Raw genomic sequence first — 23,656 nt, 5'->3', positions numbered from 1 at the left:
TGAGATAAGCACGTCCAACCAAAAAAAATCTAGTCTTCAATTTCTATGTACAAAACATAGTGCATTCACCAATAACCACCACATTTTGCAGCTATTCTCGCAAACCCCATTACATTGTAGTGACAAAATGTGATTACTCACCTGATTGGCAACTGTCAGCGGATGATTAATGATACCACTTGTATCTCATGTATTAACTGCTCTTTTTGTTGTTATTTTAATTATTTATGCTGGTCAACTTGTAATGTGAGACTTGAAAGGAATTTAACACGAGTTTGGAAATTCTTGGTATGGGTACAAAAATCTAGTAGCTTTAGGTGATTTCAATGATTATTTTTGCAAGTCATAAGTTCACGACCAAACTTAGTACCTATAAATACATTTCAGGAATATATAGGCTAATGTAACAAAAACATACAACACATAAATAAGCTTAAGCGCCATATTTTTCTAATTTATGGGCTTTTAAAATAAGATTATATTATTTGGGAATTTAATTCCAATTTACTCAATGCGTGCGGTTAAAAATGCAAGTTAGTACCTACAAGTCTGCGCTGACGCATGAATAATGAGTGTTTATTATTTATCTGTCACAGTTGTGGCCGTTGTTGTTTGTTTTGCATAATTTATTATTTATTGCCACATTTTTAAGTAGGCTAACTTATTACATATTAACTAAATCGTTGCTAATTTTTAAATGAATATTATCAATATCAATTCGATTGAACATGAGCTATTTCCCGCGGTTTCAGCCGCATCCCGTGGGAAATTATTCTCGTACCTGGATAAAACATAGCCTATGTTATCCGGAATAGTGTAAGTTCCCAACTGTGAACGATTTTTTAAATGAGTTCAATAGTTTCGCAGTCTGTAGAAGAAATTTAATCCTCTCTATAATAATAGTATTTATACCTAGATGACCTTCCAAAACTACGCGAAAAATGCAATACACAGTCTAAAAACAAATAAAAAAATGAAACCACCATTAAAAGCCGTAGTATTTACCAAAAAAAGCATTCAAAAATTTAATGGAATACGTCAAAATAAAATACACAAACGTTGGTCACGGGAACAAAGGTTGCAGTTTTAGCTGGCATAGAGCATAGAGCGAGTGTGTGAATGACAATAGAGGTAAACTCACTTTGCTTAGCTTTAAACGAATGCATTGTTCTTTTATGGAGGACATTTTGGGCAAGTTTATAGTGGTTAATTTACGGGTGAATATTGGTAAAAAATTCTTTAGATTGTTGTGTAATATCGAAGAAAAGTTTGCGACACTTTGATGCACATAAATGTTTCTTCTGGTCTACTCGCTATAGCAAACAATAACAAATTGAGTGCGAACATTTCTGTCTGCGAAATTGCAAACTTTGAACAGTAACACATGCTAGGTTAAAAAAAATGACGGAATCTTGCAGTAAGCAGTTTGGAATAACGTGAAAGTAGTCAAATTCATGTTATACGATTTTGTCGATAAATGCGCTAGAGTTCACATAACACCAACTTAAGTTTAGCTTCAGATACCTACAGACTCAAAAATAAGTTCACTCGTCAAATATAACCCTGTCTGCAAAACTAATTCGCTACAGAAACAATAATAAACTAGATATTTTAATTCCCCAATATCATGAATACCGCGCTACTCTCATAAGTTTCCCAGTAATTATCGTTTGCTACAAAGTTGTGCAAATTATTGCAGAGGCGTGACCAAGCACCACATGTTATGGATAATTTAGAATCGGTATCACTGGCGAGTAAAGTATTAAGTTATAAGATACTATTTGATACTTTTATGTATTTGAAATAAGTAGAACTGATGTTGTGAAATGACGAAAGGTATGACGGACAAACTCTGCTTTCTCTCTCTTTAAAATATCTGCTTAACCTTTTCCCAACTATTTTGGGGTCTGCTCTCAGTCTTACCTGATGCAGCGGAGTACCAGTGTTTTACAAGGAGCGACTGCCTATATGACTTCTTCAACCCAATAACCCGAGCAACCCAATAACCCAATACACAAACTCTTTACTATACAACTATGACTTTGAACCAATTTGACATCTTTTACTATTGAAATGCTACACTATCCACGGGTGACACAGGCTATATTTTATCAGGATACGAGAAGTACTTTCCAAAAAACCACGGGAAACAGTTTATTAAATATATAACCGGCCATTTCCACATCATTCCAAAATAATAGCGGCTCAATAATTAAAATGTCCCAATAATGACTGATTCCGACAAGTAAGCTTTACAAGACAATACAAGGATTCATAAACACATTAATAAATGATTTAAAAACAGGAACAAGCAATAAGCATTTAATTTCTCAACAATTACCTACTAATGGAAAAAGAATTGACTTCAAAATAAATTGAAAGAGTAAAAACAAAGGAAGGAACACTTTCAAGGATAAGAAAGTAATTTATCATTACCGTTGCTCGAAGTCAAGAAAGTAATGGATTTGTAAAAACAAAGAACAGAAATGAATTTGTTCATTTCTCCGAATCGGTGAAATGTGTAATTTTTTATGATGCTTATGTGTTAATTCGAGGCCAAAAAAAGTTCGGGTCAACCACTAAAATGTTTAATCGAGCATCAGTGCAATAGGCGGCTTTTACAAAATGTACTCAAACTCTCTATGTGTAAGTGTCATCCTTCCTAATATAATAAACTAGCTGGTGCCCGCGACTTCGTCTGCGCAGGTTTAGTATTTCGAACAATATGTTTACAAATTGTAGCCTATGTGTTATTCTGATGTATAAGCTATATTATTGTAAAGTTTCATTCAAATCCATTCAGTAGTTTTTGCGTGAAAGAGTAACAAACATCCATACATCCATACATACAAACTTTCGCGTTTATAATATTAGTAGGATGTATGTAGCGTTTCTACGCCAAAGAAAAGGACATAGGCTAATCTATCTAAGGACACAAGTGGAAGCTAGTTCAATCAAATATTTCATGATACAAGCCAACATTAAAACCGAACTGCATTTTATTTCACAGCAAATCCCTTAATGCCATAGACTAAAGTTGAGCTGATCGGTAAACTGCAAAGACCCGAGGGCACAAAGTTGAAGAGTTAAGCTGTGTCCGTTGACTCTTCGGCCTATTCATTCAACTTTTATTGCACTGGCAACTTTGAACGGTTTTTTTTCGCTCTGGCCACTCTGGTCTGTGGAGTAGCGATTGGGGTGAAAGGAGGTTGTTTATGCTCGGAATTCGGTTAAAAATTATTATACTAAAAATATTTAATATGCGTTAGTTTGATATACAGCTATATTACCTACTGCCAAGTTCAGCAGATTCCATACAGTAGTTTTTGCGTATAAGATTAATAAACATACATACTTAAATGCCTCAAATAAAAATCATATTATGAATGTCATATTATTATTTATAGACTGATTCCGACGTTTCTATTTATAACACAGTTTTATTTTTACAAGCAAACACCAAAAGAATGCCAGCGACAAAGCATTCTAATTAATTGCATTCTTTTCTTTCAATATACTTTTCCTCATATCAACCAACCAACTACAAAGAATTAATTAAACGCATTTTTCTAACTTTCAAAGGTAATGAAAGGTTCAGTAAACAGGCATTTTTAGTAAAACATTATTGAAAGCAAATCAGTGTTCAGTGCAAATAAGAGGAAATCAGATAAGTTTGTGTCTTTACAAAGCATCCCTTCTCGCTGGTGGCTAGTGGCAAGTTTTTAATTACGATCTTAGCCACAGAGAAAATTCAGAAGGCTTAGACAAGGATTATGCCAAAACTAAAGACTTTAAAAATCTTAATATTTATAACCCCTATAGTAGGTATGTTAATTTTTAAATAGGTAGGTAATTTAAATACCAAATACAGGTCAAATTTTTACCGCCCTCCCTTTGCAGCGTGAAGGGTCTTAATGATTTACGTGTTACTGACAAAAATCCAACATGTTCCTTCTGAAGCACTTTATGTACCAGGGCCGCGGTAATTCTTCGAACGCTCCCGTAATTTTAGGGCTAAAAATCACGAAAGTAAATAAACACCAAAAGGAATTAAACGATGTTATTCGAAAAATATAGTATCATAGTAATGATCCTTCGGTTTTCTCTATCTCTTCCGCTATGGCCGAGGGCTACCGCAGATGTATTTTACAGCTACACAATTTGTGAACAAATTAAAACTAAGATAAAGTTATAGACAGAATTCCTGATCAAGAAGCCAAGCTGGTATCCATATTATATATGGTTAAAGTTGGAATTTATTAAATTGTAAAAGGAAATTCGATATTACCTAAGAGGAGCTGTCAGCTGTGGTGCTGAAAACCAGCTTGTGCGTTGTAGGTACAAAAGTTACAGATACTTTTTAAGTTGTAGGTGTTAAAAGGCAATTTGACTCAATTATTTATTACTTACTAAATATTCTGTAATGTAGCAATTAGTAATGATTAGATTACAGATCTGACTGTAGTTTAACTGCTGCTAATTAGGCATAAAACAATAGAAAATCGATTGTCTTGCGTATGTCTACGCTCGGGCATATAACTGGTTAATGGTTAACCCTTATATTTCTTTATCTTTAGATTAGAAAAAAATGTCTAAACTGGACAAATATTTTATGTCAGTATTGTGGTAATTCAGTAATTATACAATTATGGAAGTTTGATATAATCATTTGACACCACAAATAGTACTTCCCCATTATCATTTACTCATTTCCTTCCTATTTATTTAGTAGTCAGAGTGGCGCTTCACTGATCAATTACGGAACATTGGTACATTGAGGGGAAATCCTAAAAATTTGAATTCCAACCATTGTTTTATATTCGCGCTAAGTGATGAGCAAATAGAATTATCCAATGTGTAAAGTAAAATTGCAGGAAAATTGGTTCAGATATTTATAAAGCAATCATTTACCATAATCTAAACTAATATTGTGAACATAATTTTTTTTTGATCGATTGTTTTGGAAAATGCTTGCAATGTTGGACAGCTACACTGTTCCTGGATGACATAGGCTAAATTTTTCCTATGGTAAATAGAATTTCCTCCCGGACACGAGTGAAACTGCAAGAAACAGCCAGCATTACCTTTGAAGGTAAAATAAAATAGCAGCTTCTTAAATGAAAAGGTTTTTCTTTCAGTGAGACTAATGGACGATAGCTTAGTAGCATAATGATGAAATAAAATTCTTGCAAAAGATTCCTACTACGTTTCATCTATTTTCTATCAGTGACACGTGCTTCTAAAATCAAGTTTCTGCTCGGAGACGACCATTTATTATACATTAGCACCCTTTTTCACCCTCGACTGGTTTATGACCGCCCCGGTAGTAAAACGATTTTAAATAAATGTCACCGGGAGTTTTTTATACTTACCTACTTACTATATCAGCTGTGTTTGGTGGTTACGATAATATAGGGGAAGCGGTAGCGGTATTTTTACCCCAACGTAAACCCTTTTTTCTAAGGCAGAAATAATACGGCCAACTAAATATGAAGCAATGAAATAAAAGTATAGGATGTTTTCTACGCATGTGATTGTGCGTCAAATAATTTGTCTGCGTATAGGTCATTTTATTAATTTTGTGTAAACTGAAATCATTATCCCCCTGCCCATATTCCAATTTTATTTGGACTGTCTGTTTTCTTCCCCCATAATTTTTCTATCTGCTGTCATTTCACAAGTACAACTCTTTTTAGCCATGTCGACTTAAACCTAAATACAAAGTAATATATTCAGAAAATTCTCAAGTTATTCTTTTTTATGTATTATTTCCAGATTTAAGAAATGGGCACAGCTATAGCCCACTGTATATGTGGTTCTTTCTATGTTTCACGAAAAAACACAAGACCATCGAGTCACCTACAAAATCTCCGAAGAACAAACGATGCAGTGCAACCAAGTGTAACGAACAAGAATAAAGTTAGGAGCACATCGCTAGCAGACATAGTCCGTCTCGCTAATTTACTTCCTCAGGGTATACGAGGAAGAATAGCCACGGGGATAGAGTTGTTTTCTTATTTGTAGGTAGTTGATTCTCAAGGCTTTGCAGTATTGAAAATGTTAATCTACTTAGGTAAGTACATAGGTAGGTTAGACATACCCACTTTGATAGGATAGCTAATCTTAGGGTGTGTTTACACGATGCATGTACATATTGTACATAGCTGGAGCAAGCTACTTGCACAGTACAGATGCACCTTTATGGCATGAGTAGCTTCATGCATCTAGTAGTCGTTTTAAAGCTGATTTGCTAAATCTATCAGCTTTAGAAAACGAGTATATTCATAGAGAAATGCATATCTTTTAATATAAATAATAAAATTCTTACTCGACCATACTACTATCGACCATTCTCATCCTATTGCCTTTGTCATCGGCACGGCATGTCTTGTTCTTTCTTACTTCTCTTCCTAACGTCATCACCCAAGTGACATTATTTTCAGCCATATCGTATTCCTGTACTAGTGAATAAGTAAACGTAGAGTGCCGACGTGGTATCGAAAATAATGAAATATCAGTACCATTTAAAATCATAATATAGTTAAACTTATCACAATATTGCGTCAACATACGGCTACAGTTAGGTACAAAACCATTCTCGCTTTACAAAAAAAAAAGTTATATTTTCGATAAAGCTCTTATCGTGCGAACACAGAACGCATAAAGGGAATTTTATCATCACCCGACGCGATCCAAAATACCGGGTAAAATGGCGCATAAATACAACCGGTCCGGTTACACGGCGTGGTACTGCATATTACGGGCATAACCGGGTTACAGTTACCCGGGAATAGTGGCTAGAATAAAATTTTATTAAATACCTGTGTGGTAGGTTACATTGTTCGAAAAGGTCTTTATTGGATTACAAACTTTTTGGTCATTCAATTTATTTTCGTCATTCAATTTTTTTTGTCAAAATCCTAACGCATCTTTTTTAACACGCTTCATTTTGGTGTGAAATAAAAGCCTCCACGCAAAATATTTTCGATTTATATCCCAAAACAACAGTGTTGCCATAATCCCTCATCTTATCTGTAAGAAAATGTTCTGGAATAAGCCATTTCACCCGTAACACGTCATATTGGATTGAAGCAAATCAGATTTGTGAGAAATTGGCTCTAAAAGGAGGGTCGGATGTCTTGTCAATTTTTAACGATCCCTCCTTTCTTGTACCGCGTGCAGTAAATAGCATAAAGAGCAGAATATTTTGAAGTTTATAGAAATAGGAAAATATTTTAAAAGATTTTCTTTGTTTCAAAATTGTATGATGATAATCTGCAGACATGTTCAATCTTATTCCTTATGGATCTCTAACAATATTACATATTAGAGCCAAATTTTCAAAATATTTCCAGCTATTTCGCAACACTATAAAAGATTCAACAAAGCCGCTCAAACAACGAAAAATGGCCGCACAAAACGGCGTACCTGCATAAGAATAAACCACAAAACGAGCAAAGAACTCGATGCTGATGCAGCTTTTAAAGTTCCAAGTGGTTCCAAAAATACCGGAGACCATCCACCACAGCACTAGCCCGCGGCCCGCACCGTTTTTCATTAATTCCAGTATAAACAAAACGAAAAAAGGATCCCAGTAATAGGAGCAACTGGATGGGACGTACCGCCCTCAACCCCATCGATCTACAAGGGGGTACCACCCCTGTTGAGATAGACGGTGAAATATTTAAATGGTCTGGGCTTTAAGCACTTTCCTCTCTTCCTACATACGCGATTTTTGTTTTAAAAGACTTTAATTAAATTGTCCGTGTCAATCCGCGAAACATGGCTCATATTTCGAATGGCGTTCGCGATTGTTTGCTGAGAAAACGAGAAATGTTTAACTTTGAACATGATACAAATCCGTTTGCATTTAATACGGAAATATCGAGGGAACTCAGTCGGAAATTTGTATAACCTAAGCGTAATCTCGTATTACCGCCAGAGGAAATAATATAACCTCCTTGGATAGAAAGTCTCGACTCGTACTGGCTGTACCTAAGCTTTAATGTCTTGGTCTTACAGTTCGAAATACGAATGAAACTCTCGTTGAAGGTCGATGGGTGTTCGATTATGCGCTAATCGAGTTTGAAGTGTCAGTATCGATTACGATTCGGTAGCGGTGTAAAGATTATTTTAAACTTGTTTGATTAGCAAACTTGTTAATTCGATAGGTGTTGACTGTCGGGGTCTATTTGGCATGGTTCGTCACTTCCAAATGTTTGTAGTAGGTGGGCTTGGTTAAAGTAAAATAAGTAGGTTTTTTGCTATACATCAAGATATCTTACTAAAGCATGTTAAAAGGTTAGTAAATTGTATCTTCTAGCTAGGATACCCTTCGTAATCTCAGGAACTACTGGTCCGATTTGAAAATCCTGTCAGCTATCTTACATAGCCCAATTATCGAAGACTGTATGCTAATTTTTATTCGGAAGTTCCAATGGGAGCGCGAGAAACCGCCGTCAGGAGCTAATACAAGATATTGCGATCCCATATGTTGCAAGCTAGTTTCTCACGTTATTCACATTTTGTATTCTCAACGAAATAGAACCTGCATGGCGGATGTTTGCAAACGATTACATGTCATATAAAATTATACAGACGTGTTTTCATTTCCGCGCATGCACTGTTATACAAATATTGTATGAATGCAAAGGTATGGTGACAAGACGAAATTTGAATGGGACGTGGAAAAAATATGAATGAACTCGAATCAAGGGTTTGTAGGTACTTGAACGTATTGAAAGAAGGTTCAATGAAAATGTTGTTAGGGCAGAAAAAAGAGGAAATTCTTGTTTTTGATGTTTGTGGAAACGAGAGACTTTCATGTTCGAGTGGGATATTTTGGGGAGCATTTTTACGTTTGCTTTTTCGGGCATATTTTGTGAGTGTTTGGACTTTTGACCTGACTGACAGCGATGTATGTAGGTACCTACATGTATTCATAGATGGATAGGTACTTGTGGGACCATTTTTATTGCAAGCCAGTTAATTTAGTTCGGTCGCAATTTAATGACTCTGTTTAGGTACATTATTTAATTTTTTTTACGCGCTGAAATGAAACAAGGAAGCCAAGAAACTCAGCAAAATATATATACATATAGGCATAAATATTGCGTAATGTACTAAATCAAATAAATAAAATATATGTACATCTCATTATTCAGCGTCGAATGAAGCTTCTGTTTAATTTAGAAGTTCCGTGCCTACGCATAAGATATTTTTATGATTCATACAATTATACACGTCTCGAAGAAATATGAGAACTGTCGGGAACATCATTATATATTGAAGGCGATAATTAAAGTAAATTATTAAATCAGCTGTTACTTTGCGCAAATCCATGACATAAATGTTAGTTACATTTTTAAAAACGTTTATATTAGCTTCACTTGGAACTATGTAGGTATGTAAGACAATCTTAGAATCTTAATTTGACCGATTTCCCGGTCTTCGATTAGGATGAAATTTTGCACACGCTCAGATTTCTGATGACAATGCATGACTAGCTAATAAACGTCATTACAAATCCAATATGGCGGACGCTAAAAGCGTGTTTTTTCGTTTTTTTTAGATAATTAACGTTCCAAAAGTAAAATGAAAACTTAACGAAAATTAACGAGTTTATATAGTTATAGGCAATATTTTGGGCGATCATCTGGCTGGGCAGCCAGTGAGCAGCTAACTGGATAGCAGTGCATGAGCCCATTGAACTGCAACGATACTGTTCATTGCACCCTTTACACTCACTGTGCTGTCTAGATACGGGTCTAGGTATTCAGGGTACATACTTTGGGCTTTTAGGAGGGTTTAATTTTTCAGTTGAGAAAATTAGGGCTTGAAGATAAGCTGAAATTAAATACCTACCACGTTTGTTCACTGGCTGTGATTAATAATAATGCTATCACTATGTAGCGTATTTCACATTATTTTTCGGCCTGATAAGCAAAAATTAGTTTTCAAAGTTACGAGTCTATGACATGGCTGATTCATGAAAGTCATATTGTTTGCATGTGCCCATCAGGGTCCATAATTGTGACTTTCATATTATATTTTTCTTCTAATGCACATTACATGCAATAAACGATATGCTATGATATGATAACCTCAAATATGCAAACCATCAAATCTTTTAAGAGAAAGAAACATCTTCACTCCAAAAATTCACAATACATTTTTGACTACAGCAAGCAAAAAGGATAAATTCATAAACATGGCCGGGAGCCACAATAGTCACCGCAAGGAAGTGGCACGGAAGCGGAAAAGAAGACGCCTCACCGTTTGGAAGCTCTCCAACAATGGCCGAATACGGGGTCAACCGTGAGATTTAGACACTAAGGCAGAATGCAGAGGTAGGTAAGGTATTGTTGGGTTAAACGTGCTGCCGAAAACCTGTCAGTTGTGTGAAGTGAGGATATATTTATTTAGGTAAAGCTGTTGGGATCTGGAAAACAATGCAATATTGAGCTCTTTGTTGCAGTGCTAAGATGATCTCTGCTTCTGGACTCTGATGACAAATTTTGAGAAATAGAGTAGAGTACTTATTACCAAAATAAGTATCATATTACTAGCTGTATCCCGAGGTTTCACCCTCGTCCCGTAAGAGCACCCTTCTCGTGCCCGAATAAATATACTTAGCATAATTATGTCACCATGGGAAAATGTAGTTTCGAAGCCTTTAGGTTTTACTTTATAGAAATCAAGAAGTTTATAAGTAAAGGTTAATTGCCAACTCAAATTAACACGATTTGTTATGCCCTAATTCACAATTTTCAACCACATTTTTCTCACGCTAATCCAAGCACCTCCAATCATAAGACCATCGACAAGAATTCAACATGTTTCAACCTCAGGCGGAGCCGGGAGGCAAACTAGTTATTACAATAAATCTTCTAGGCACAATCTGTGCGATTCCTGGACCTATAATCTAGTGTGGTGTTATTAAGGATAGTTACACACGAACTGTTGCGTGAGAGACGCCAATCACTCGTGCCAATGTCTGACAGTCTCTAGTCTGTAGGCAGCCTTTTTTCTCATAGACAAGCACGATTTGTGGCATTGACGGATTGGAGCTTGTCAAAAGTTTGACAGTTTTTGTGTTCATCAATTGTAGCTTTGTTGTGATTGTGGTGAAGTGGAGTTATTAATATGTTTTACATCTTTTGAGTTGTGCCAAAAAAGTAGACTAGCTAAATTATTTATGTCATATTCATAATTTTGGTTATCTACAAAATAATGCTTTTTTGTTACTAATGTTTTTTTGAACATTAAATTGGATGATAATGATAATTATTTATCTTAGTAATTAACAAAATGTTAAGTTTTTTTGCAAAAAGTATCTTCGATAAAAGGACCAAGTTTTAATCAATAAGAACAGGTTCCCCTAAAAGGCTAAAATAGGGCAAGTGATAAATAAATCGGTTCAGTAATGGCCTAATATCTCAGGCATGCCAACTTGAACTGAAGCCGAACAATTTCACTGAACATCTGTAAGACATTCTTTCAGGATTGGAAGTATTCCAATGGATATTAAAATTTAATTGTTTCACTTAAGGGGAAAAAAGAAAACTGCGGTATTTCAGATTTATGAAACATTGAAGTTACTTAACTCATTTCAGACAGAATGCATACTTGAAACATCTGAAAATTAATAATCCTTAAGTATTGACGGATATGCAAACAAAAGTGTAATATATATTGAATGTTGCATCTATTTATAAGCAAGCATAACATAAAATCACCTCGATTAAGTATACAAATAGATAGTAAGAAGTAGATATAAGTATAGAAAGAGATAGGTATGATTTTTACCCAAAAAGTATCTAATATAAGCAGACCTGCTTTTTTGTTACAAAAACCACATAAAATTATAAAAGTTACATTCTTACCATCGATTAGGAAAACCAAATAAGGGGCACATTGTTTAGTCTGCATTTATAAACGTCCACAAATTCACTAACACTACCACTCATACACAAGGACCGATGAAAATGACAGAGAAAGGCATTCCTAACAATATAATTATGTATGTACGTATGTAATTCCCGCAACCAATAGGCAGTTAACTATATCGTCATATCTGTGGTCTATATCCTGTCATCGTTATAAAGAGAAATAAATGACTAATTTAAAACAATGGGAGGAAACAAATATTTACTAGTAAAATAATAGGCTAGGTATCCATTAAAATATATTTAAAAAATAGGTTATCGTCAATATCGGGAACAGGGTCCAAGCAATGGCTGGTTATGGCACCCGAGACAGAAACCTCCTCACAATACGAGCTGTATCAAGGAGTACTGCCTTCTGAATCAGTCTCTTGACCCAGCATCTACAGAGAGCATCTTGAGGTGTTGATCGAGGCTCTTGGCTATAAGAACATTGGATGTCACGACAATAGCTAAGCTTATTCATTATTATCAAATATGAAAAACATTAAAATATGTTAATAACATAGTCGCGGACATACATACAAACAGGTCAAACTCAGAACCTCCTTTTTTTAAGTCGCTTAAAATTGACCCAAACTCGCGGGGATTGTATTAAAGTCAAGTGAAATATGTAAAAATCGAAATTGGTTGGACTACGAGATAAGCGGGATGGTGTAGAGCCAAAGTTTTAAAACATCATTCTCCCATGTTGGGGTCGGGTTCTAGTCTAACAGGATTCAGCTGAGTACCAGTGCATTACAAGGAGCGACTTCCTATCTGACCTCCTCAACCCAGTTACCCGGGCAACCCAATACCCCTTGGTTAGACTGGTGTCAGCCAAAGTTCTAAAACAAAAACGACTAAAGTTAACACCCTGTTCCGCTTGCTCTTCATTCCGACCGCAATTAATATTTATTAGTTAAACTCCACAGAATACAGTTTAAACAAAGTTCTGCAGCACAAAGCTCTGCCCTAAATGTCTAAATTTTAAACCGTTTTGATGCAGTTTCGGAAAATGGCGGACAAGTTGGATTATCGTGACGCAGGCGGTGGGGAGTATTCACGATATGTTTAAGCTGTAAATGACTTTGTTATGAAGGTTTTTGTGAACCAATATTTAAGACATTTAAGCTATCATTTGGTATAGGAAACTGGCTCCAAGAAATACAATAATAAAAAGCAGTATAAATAATAAAAAGCGAAAGAAGACAATAAGAAGAAACGATAATGCTATTTGTGGAATATAAAATACGTTTATCAAACAGCGATTATAAACCACTAAAACTAACACCAACGTGCCAACAAATATAATACTCCTAAAAGAAAAAACTTAACGTAAAAAACATCACACTTTTAAAACCTAGAAATATTGTTAGTGCACTTGTAAAAGCACTTACATTACCAGTGGCCGAGACTGCTCGTTTGGCTTCCTTACCACCTCAGACTCCACTGGGCACAGTGCCAACTCCACAGCACATACTAGGATATTATCCATGTAATTTAATGGGATTGAGAGATACTTTACTGATTAAATTTCTTAATAAGATATGGTGTTGTGAACGCAACGGGAAATTGGCCACCTTCGTCACTTTTTGGGCGTGAGTGAAATGTGACGGCGAATTAGCTGATGTGTTTACTTTTACTCCTAACAGCAAAAATAATAGGGTTGTGTAACTTCCACCAAAGGTTTCACACGCATCTCATGGACTCTCGAATAAAAAGTATCCTATAGGCTCAATAAATTGTCTATCTAGCACTAAGTAAAAGAATTTTCCAAACCGGTCAAAACAAATTCTTGAGCTTTAAATATTGGTGCGATGTGGTTTGCTTAAGTCCTTGAAAGATTTAAAAGTCTAAAAGCGAAAGCAAAATTTTCAGTCACACTATAACGCCCAAAACGTTATACAAAAAATGTGACAAAGCTTAGTTTTTCCCTATATCCAACCTCAAAGTCGTTCAACCCAACATCATATTCCCCGTATCCCCTATCTTCCTTTATCATGAAGCTATATTGGCGCCCCAATATTGGCGAGGCCCCGTCTAACCGTGACAGGGAACGCTTGATGGCCAATCAAAGACATTTGGTACACCGTGATGGAAATACCGCAACCCTTTGAAAGGGATACTGAATACCGCAACGGTGCCACGAGATGAGATGATTGGTAGTTTGGAGTTGTGTCAAAAGGATCGATTTTGGTGTATGATGAAGTAACAGCTATTAACTTGAACTCCAAAGCTATAAGGTTTGATTGGTGTTGTATGATGAAGTAAAAGCTACTGATGCAAACTTGTGTGCACGATTCAAATTACTCTGTGAGTTTATGAGGAATAGTAGCACGGAAGAAGGTATAACGAAGTTACTCAGAAAAACTTATTTCTTTACAATTAGGTACTTAATTTTTTGTCATGATCATTTAGTAAAAAAAAAAAACTGATAAAGTTTCGAACAGGAAGGAATGTAATTGACACACAAAAATTCGCAATCATAAATAAATATATTGTTTTGTGGCTATTTCAATCGGTATTTTGTGGTATCCTTTCTACACTACTAAGTTGGTTTCGTTAGTATATCAACTGGATAATGACACTATTAATCTAAATTGACTTTGCAATACCAAATAACATATCCTTATTACCTCCATCATAATCCGATTTACTTATAAACGCAACATTACGAAACTATCATTTCCCACTCACATAAAACTGTCTCCGAACTTTCTAGAACTCAACACAAATATTATAAGTATAAGCTTAAACTTCGCAACATGTAGAATTTCTTCGCGATTGCAAACTACCGATTTCTGCGATAACTTTGTTCGTAGAACCTTCTGGAAGTTCGAAGGAAGAATTTACAAAAGATTCGCGCCAAGTTATGGGGACGCAGCTAGTTTTGTAACTGTCACCTTGTAGTATGAAGTTTGGAATGTGAAGTTGTGTAGTACTTCATCATCAGCCTTTTTTATCCCACTATAGAGCATAGGCCTCTTCTTACACAGAGAAGGAGTGAGCCAATAATAACCACGTAGGCTCAAGGCGGATTGGCGGTTTCAGACTTTTTAAAATCCAGAGTCAAAGTCTGAGAAAGTCAAGTCAAAGAAATGTTTATATCAAATAGGCCTTTGCATGCTCCTATGAAACGTCACACTAGTTGCACGGTTCCAAAAAGTTGGTCTCATGGAGAAGACCCGGCAAGAAACTCCAGGTTTGTTTCCTCGATATGTTTCCCTCACCTTTACTTTTTCATTTCGTTTCCATATGTTTAGAAAGTAGATATAACTTATCTATGTATATAATTATGTAAATAAACACAATTAATCATAACTTATTTAATAAGTGGTGTTTTGGCATCTCAAACCTGCACTTTGGAGATCCAACATCCAAAATAAGCATTGATTAAAAATGTATTAAAATTTGAAGCAATCTCGGAAAACACTATAGGTACTTCTAACTCAATTTCGAAAGGAATTCGATTAGACGATGCACTGCTCAAATTATCTTCTTCAGGAACCATTTTAATCGAAAAAAAAGGGGAACTTTTAAGACATTTCAAAGTTCTAAAGTCGTCCAAATCAGATAGAAAGTAAACCTCCTTTTAAAAATTGAGATTTCCTTTAAATGATAGTGGATAATTAAAGAAAGAATTGCTCATTTCTATCACTTATTCTTTATTTGCGTATTTTTTGCTAAACTGAACCACAGTTTAAATATAACTGAACTTAAACGTCGCGTAAAACGGCAAAAAGATTAGCGTCATATTCCATGCCACCTAAAAGTTAATAAATCTTCATAAAAATTTGATTGTGCTCACCAAATCAGGCGTGAAATTTCATCGTGTTCTGTAAAATACACCATGAATTAGGAGTAAATCTATGCTTCAGTAACCATGACTGGTACGGTACAGCCACATCGTTCCGCTCAATCGAGAATCCAAAAGTTTATTGCTCTGTGGTATATTTACTTTATACCCAAAATAATAAAAAAATTGCAAAGATGATAAAGATGACGTTCATGATAGGTAATTATTATTCTTTTTCTTCTTTTTTCTACCCTGTTCCCAAGTCAATTCTCAATTCTTCATTGCGTTCCATTCAGTATACAGGTCTTTGGTATATAATCACAACCTGCCGGGCACAGCATACATATATCAATAATAGAAAGAGAGGAGGAAGAACACTGAATGTTTACATTTAATTATTATTAACGGAATATTTTTCTTATAAAACTTATCCTTATGATGATATTTATTGATATTTATGATTATAATAATTGATATTGACCCATACATCACTTCAATTTGACCCTCAAACGCCACCCCACGCCTGCCATTACCGTAAAATTAATTAAAAAAATATTTCAATATATCGAAACACTCCAATCCAATTGGACACAGTAACCGAATGCTACGCAATAGAATATGATGCCGTAAAATAAATATAAATCATGTGAGAAATTAAACACGTGTGGGACCACCCTAAATGACGCCAGTCGGGGTGCGCTCGCGATCCTATTTAACCAGTGATTCCCAATATTTTAATGCATATTATACTGGGTAAAATCTTTTCCCGAGAATTTCTTCCCGTACCGGGATAAAATATAGCCTATGTTATTCGATGATAGTGTAGCTTTCTAACAGTAAAAGACTTTTTCAAATTAGTTCAGTAGTTTCAGTGCCTTTAGGGTACAAACAAAGATATCAATCATGTGAGAAATCATACACGTGTGGGGCTAAATGACGTCAGTAGGGGTGCGCACGAGTTGCTATTTTGCCAGTGGTTCCCAATATGTAAGTGCTTATTGTAGTTTCTTCGGTACTAGCAGTTTTCCCGTGGTTTCACCCACAAACTTCTTCCGTACTGGGATAAAATATAGCCTATGTTACTAGGGGATAGGGTAGCTTCGCAACAGTGAAAGATATTTTCAAGTCGATTCTGTAGTTTTGGAGCTTTAAGGGTAAAATAAAATATATATTTTTTTATATTTATTACTTTTGCCTACAAGAGTACAATTTAGTATAAGAAGATAGAAAACAAATCGCAGTACCTACTAATGACATTCTAAGCTACTTTAGAAATAGTCATCATTTCATCTACGGTTTCAAGTCTAACCGGATGCATACCGGCAGAATACCAGTGTTTTACATGAAATACTTAACCCATTATCATAACTACAGTATCCGCATAGCAAACACAATAGAACAATTCAGATACCATGACATTCAACGGCCTGCTAACGTGTTAACCACTCTCTAAGAGAAACATAAGTTCCTGTACAATAATATGGAGATAATAATAAATAATATACCTGAGACAAAACATGGAAACAATAGAACATTACGGATAAATCTGTCAATAGTCTATTCTAGTTACGCACAGTATTATAAACGAGAAAGTTTGTATGTATGTAAATAAATAACTGTATGAAACTTTGTGTATAGCTTATCATTTGTCCAGCCTTTACCCAACCAAGTTGGGGTTGGCTTTCCAGTCCAACCGGGCGCAGCTGAGAAAAAGGCATATAGCTTATATATCAGAATAAAATAAAGACTGATAGCCTTTTTTTAACGACGCCAAAACTACACACAAAATTTTCTTAAACACGCGACGAACGTCTGTTTATTTATTTTTTTTTGTAGCAAGGTCTAAATACTTTTTATCCTTGTGCGGGAGGTAGGTTTCCCCGGAACGCAAGTGAAACCGGAAAAGGGCGCTAGTAATGCAATACACCGAGACAATAGAACAGTACAGACAAATCTATCAATAGTCTCTCTACCAATATTGATTGAGAACCACTTGTAAGCTCTCAAAGGGCTTGCACCGCAGTATTCAAGTGAAATAATAGACTAACTGCATATGTGGAACGCAACAATGGATTAATTAATTTAAGTACGTTCCCCTTCATATGTAGCTAAAATATTACTTAAGTGTTGTAGAAAATAATTAGTTTTATTTATGTTGTAATAAATAAATAACGTTATTACCTTAGTACAGAGTGAAAATAATTTCTATGACCTATATTGCAGAAGTTTGTTTGATTTTTCATATTTTCATAGCGCCTTTTAGTTACCTACTTAGGAGAATGGATACAAATGGCAAAAGCAAAATTGAAGTTACAAATAGATAATAAAAAGAGGAGGCTCATAAAATCTGTTTCTGTATGTTTTTTTATATTTGTGTTTTTATTATAAAGTTGTAGAACCATCTACCCAAAAGGTGCTACCGGCCGATAAAAATGTATTTTTAACACACCCCTCTAATATTTAGGCCTTGACTAGTAAATAGTCCATTACCTAACTAGATTTCACAAATTACCTAAGCGTCACTACATTTGATTACATTTCAACGTACCATGACATGTAATACACGCCCTATTTAAGTATTCATGTAAATCCTGAAATGCGGCTTCTGAGTACACGCATGACGCAACTAGGGCAATGGTTTATAACATAATAAGTCATTTCTAGGAATTGGTTTATTAGATTTATTAATGCTGTCGCTTAGCCGACATTTAGACGTATAGAATTACATAATAAGTTGAAATACGCATATCATTTTGAAACCAATTTAATTTGAATAAGATATAAAGTTCGTTATGAAATCTGAATTTCCACATAGGATTACTTCTATCCTGGTATTTGGACCCAATTTAGAATAAAATGTAATCGAAGTCATAACGACAAAAAATCCTATTTACAGGTATTATGAAGACGAAAGTTTGTATGTTGTTTGTTCCTGTTTCACAGAAAAACTACCCAATGGATTTTGTAGAAACTCGGCAATAATAAAGTTTTGACACACTTTTTTGTGTGATTGTTTAACATCGCATAGTTGATGCGCAAGTATACCTATATACTAAAACAATCACTACAATTTATTTATCCTTTTTCGAAATTCAAATTAAAAAAAACAATTGAACCCCGCTAAAATATTAATCCAACACACAGTTGTCCAGTAAATAAATACAGGTCCAACCGTTTTCACATCAATATCAATTATAAAACCACTCCGATGGCCGTGTACGTTTTCACATACAATGACCTGCCGTGAGGGTAGTTTTTATGGGGTTGCAATCGATTAAGCGTCTCGCCGTATATTCGCAACTGGAAGACTGGGACTTATATGTCGGTTTATAGAATACTAGCTTTTGCCCGCGACTTCGTTCGCGTGGAATGGTGACTTTCGGCAGATTTTTGGTTAGACCAATAGATGGCGCTATATGTCCGGAATAAATTTTATTTTTTATTTGTATACTAGCTTTCCGCCCGCGGCTTCGCCCGCGTGGAATTCGGTTATATTGCGGTATAAATCACAACTATAAGAAAACTTCTCATTCCCACGGAAAAATCTAAGAAGCACGATGTAACGCTGGATACGATTAGTTGTTAAACCAAAACTGAATGGTACACTATATGTATTATACGTTTTCCCTTGTGGAGCAAAAACATGCAGATTTTGGGCACTGGAAACCCGGGAACACGCTACATAGAGCTGGCCATGCGAAAAACAATGTTTTTCTAAGTGTACTCCAGCAACCCTTAGAGTTTGGCCTTGCTCTTTATTTATGGTCATTGCAAATGAAACCCTTATAGGAAATTGTAGTCTTTTAAATTGAAATGGGAGGTCTGTTGGAATAATCGGAATCCGAGGAATGAGTACACTTTCAATAGTGGCTGTAATAATGTTCCGCCCAAGCTGAGTGACACGCAGCCTGGTACCATTACACAGTCTAGGGGCATCGAGATTACGCATGAGCATCACCGGAACACCTACTTTTAGTTTTAATTTATGAGAAGGCACCCCAGATAATTCCAAAGAATTTAAAAACTCCACAGGATATGAGGCACTATGTTCTGTTTCTATCACTGTGTCTACAGATAAATATTCAGTATTTTCTCCCATAACTTCATTCAAAATATTTTCATTTATTTTAGTGACCGTTTCATTTTTTGGTGCTAATATTGCGCGTTCGCAGAGCCATTGATCATCATTTATATGAGCGTGTAAGTCAGTATAAACTTTTGCTACCAACTCCGATTCGCTGCCCACAACATTACAAAACTCTTCCGTTAAAGTTCTCATTCCCTCTGCATCTACTGTCATTTTCCCATCACCGATTTTTAACAATGTTTCCGCGTAATTACCCGATTGAATGTCATTGAATAATCGCACTCGCATGTTTGTGGTTGTTTTAAACGACACACAGCGCCATCTACAATCCATCCATCAAGCAAACAATATTTTTGTTTTCCCTCGGGAATATCTATTTTTTTCGGGATAAAAAGTACCCTATTATTTAATCCGGACTTCTAACATTACGTCTGCAAAATTTCAAAGCAATCGGTTCAGTAGTTACGGCGTGAAAGCGGAACAAACAAACAAACAAACAAACAAACAAACTCACTTTCCGATTTATAATATTAGTAAGGATCTTAATTTAGTATATGAGGAAGTATGCAGTAGACCTTGTCTGCGTAGAGTGCGGGTCTGCTGGAAGAGATTTCATTAGAAATAAGCAGTAACTTTGTACTATTTTATGTTATCTCTACTTCTGTAATGTATTACATAAATCCTACTAATATTATAAACGCGAAAGTTTATATGTATGGATGTATGGATGTTTGTTACTCTTTCACGCAAAAACTAGGTACTGAATGGATTTTAATGAAACTTTACAATAATATAGCTTATACATCAGAATAACACATAGGCTACAATTTGTAAACATATTGTTCGAAATACTAAACCTGCGCAGACGAAGTCGCGGGCACCAGCTAGTAGTTAAATAAATAGATGGATGGATTGTGTGAAAGTAGATATGGTAAGAAAGAATGTTACTTGTGAGATGACGGCAGATAGTAGAGTATGGAAGGAGAAAACATGCTGCGCCGACCCCAAATAAAATTGGGAAAAGGGCAGGAGGATGATGATGATGATGATAATGAAATAGAATTAAACTACGTACATATATGAAAGTATTAGAGCGCTATCAGACTAGTGGACTTTGTCGCGCGTTTGCAATCGATTTTCTACGCTTGACAAAAATCACTAGCCCGGTATCAGATGTCATTATTTGAACTATGTCACTCGGAAAAATGAGTGTTAAGCGCTCCTAAACGATTCATGTATGTATTTTTATATTTCGCTTTAACAAAATAACTATGAAAGAGTTTGACCTTCCATCTATCAGAGATAACAAAACAAAAAAAGCTCAAAACAATAGACGCTCACTATATCTTATTAGACAATATCAGTTACAAGATTATAAGCAACCAATAAACTATAAATAGATACTCTAACAGTCACGACACAAGCTTATGACCCGGAAATCAGAACTAAACGAGCAATAGATCGGTCGATAATAGGCCAAATCTATTGTCAGTTAATTAGTTCTCAATTATACTTAACCGGTCAAGTGCCAGTTGCCAGCAAATAGACAAGAGAGTGTTGAAAACGTGCGACTGACAAACAATGTGGTAGGTACTTAACATTTTTGTTAAGTATGTACTTAAGGTTTAGTTTCCAATTTTAGAATGAGTGTTAATCCTGCTAATCATCTTCTGAATAATATGTTTTACCTAGTTCAGGAATACTATTATATTATCGGCACTTTCTGTTCTGCGGGCAAATTGGTGTATCACTTACAAATTTTTATACACGGTTTTACTAAGCATATACATAGGTATATGTCAAAAGACGCCCCTCGATAGAGTCATCAGACTATTAGACTTCTTGCCTGTAATAAGACAAAATTCTGGCAGGACTAGCCAAGAACAGAATGATAAATTTTTCACTGAATTTCTGAATTGCAACAACTTAACGTTGACGAATAGATACTCGATGACAAGCTCACAATTTCACGCTTCATCAACCATTTTTAATAACTCCAGCTAATTAACTATCGTCAATAAACAGTTCTTTTTAATAAGCAGCCATTTTATAAGTACCCTACGTTTATTTGCTAAGCATCGTCAATATTTTCTCCGTGCTCCGTTCCACTCATTTAACAGCCATCAGAGAATTTTTAAAGGAAGCAATAAATAAAATCTTGCCAAGATAATTTTCATGAAAGCTAATTAGGAACGGAGTTTCGAACTCCATTAACGAAATTATTCTCGTCCCCCTAGGAATCCTTTAAAATGTTTGCATTTGAAAGAGTACCAAACTATAAACTTTTAGTCGGCCGATGGTTAGTTTGAGCTCATAAATCAGCACGAAAATGAATCGTAGTACGCACATAACAACGATCAGGTATTCGGGTGGTATCAGACCGACTAAACATTCTGACTGATTTTCTTTTTATTTATTCCTTTAATACACTTTGGAGGACTTACAGCTACATAAAAACTTAACAATAAAAATATCTCATAGACGACAGAGAGCCAATTTGAAGTCCTTGCTTATAAAGAAAAGATTTTTTTCTACCATCGGGTCAACTGTCGGCCGACTGTTTAATCTGCAGTCTGCTTATAATATGTTTGCATTTGCAAGGGTAAAAGGGCGAAGTCACCCTTGCATAGAGTTTTTATGGCGTTTTGTGCACTATGGCGTATGTGATTTTAGCAGGAACGGTAGCTAAAGGGGAAATGATGTGGCATATATTTTTTTAAGATAATTTTGCTCGCTTTTTGGGGTGCATAGACCGTAGTGTACGAGTAATGGTTTGTGAACACAGAAGTGTTAGTCATTTGTTTTTCAATGGATTGTATTTTTGTAAATCTAACGAACACGGTAGGTTATTTGAATGGGATCATTTTGATGTGTTTGGAATATCCTTGGGCCTTTAAAAGAGGAAAATTACCTAGATATTTCCATCTATGCAGAAATACCTAGTTCTTTAGTAAAGCTATTCAATTTTATTTTTTTCACATGACATAAACACAGAGTTTAAAACCAAAGCATAACCGTAAAAATATTATTTAATTTCGTTTCACCGTCTCTAACTTGAAGTTACTCGTTTAAATTAAAATCTGCGCAATTAAGTTTTAACATGTAACCGGACTTTTAATGATTGCCAAGTAATGGAGTCGAGGGCTTAATTGCACAAATAAAAACGTAAATAGGTACTACTATTAGAGTTTCTTGTATATTGGCTGAAAACTTCTTATTAGTGACATTAGTAGTCGTGTACTAATATAAAATAGAGGAAATATTTTTTACCCTAAAGCACCAAAAATACTGAAACAATTAGAAAAAATCTTTCACTGTTGGAAAGCTACACTCTTCCCGAGAAACATAGGCTAATATTTTATCCCGGTACTGGCAGTAGTTCCCACGGGTCGCGTATGAAACCGCGGGTAAAACGACTAGTAGGTACTATAATATATCTTGAGAAACAGTTCTCAATATGGCCTACCTTAAATTCCATTACTCCAAATAAATAGTTCCTGTTTACAGAATTCGTTTGTCTTTCCATTACCAGATCATTTGAATACTACACAAAATAGATTGCCAACAGTGAGTCATTTCAATCTAGTTTTAAACGAGTTAGACAGAAAACTAGGTATAAAACACTGGACCTAGAAACTCTAGATTAATTTTCGCAATATTAAGAACCGTATCGGATATCTTGGGATACCGAATGCTGACATTCTATTTGATACGGTCGAGTTACTAAACGTTAGACCTAGGAATATCAAATAGATATGAATTTAATATTTTCCCTAAGATAATACCTAGGTTTCAGCTTAACGTCCTTTATGTGATAGATATATTTCAGCATCCAAGGCGATGCCA

At 35.3% G+C, this 23,656-nt stretch overlaps 1 protein-coding gene across 6 annotated transcripts in view; it reads right to left on the bottom strand.

Moving 5' to 3' along the window:
• The window catches only part of LOC110379551 (focal adhesion kinase 1), a 179,420-nt gene that overhangs the window by 112,991 nt on the left and 42,773 nt on the right, over nucleotides 1–23,656 (bottom strand). Inside the window, exon 1 of one of the 6 annotated variants that reach the window (XM_064041581.1) lies at nucleotides 11,886–12,041. The exons of the other annotated variants lie outside the window; for them this stretch is intronic. Within the exon in view, the coding sequence (XP_063897651.1) occupies nucleotides 11,886–11,917 (32 nt within the window). The 5' untranslated portion in view covers nucleotides 11,918–12,041. Of the gene's footprint in view, nucleotides 1–11,885; nucleotides 12,042–23,656 lie in introns of those variants that run through there. 6 annotated transcript variants of the gene reach the window in all.

Source organism: Helicoverpa armigera, chromosome 25 (assembly GCF_030705265.1).
Source record: "Helicoverpa armigera isolate CAAS_96S chromosome 25, ASM3070526v1, whole genome shotgun sequence".
Lineage (NCBI taxonomy): Eukaryota > Metazoa > Arthropoda > Insecta > Lepidoptera > Noctuidae > Helicoverpa > Helicoverpa armigera.
This window is presented reverse-complemented; position numbering and strand designations above follow the sequence as displayed.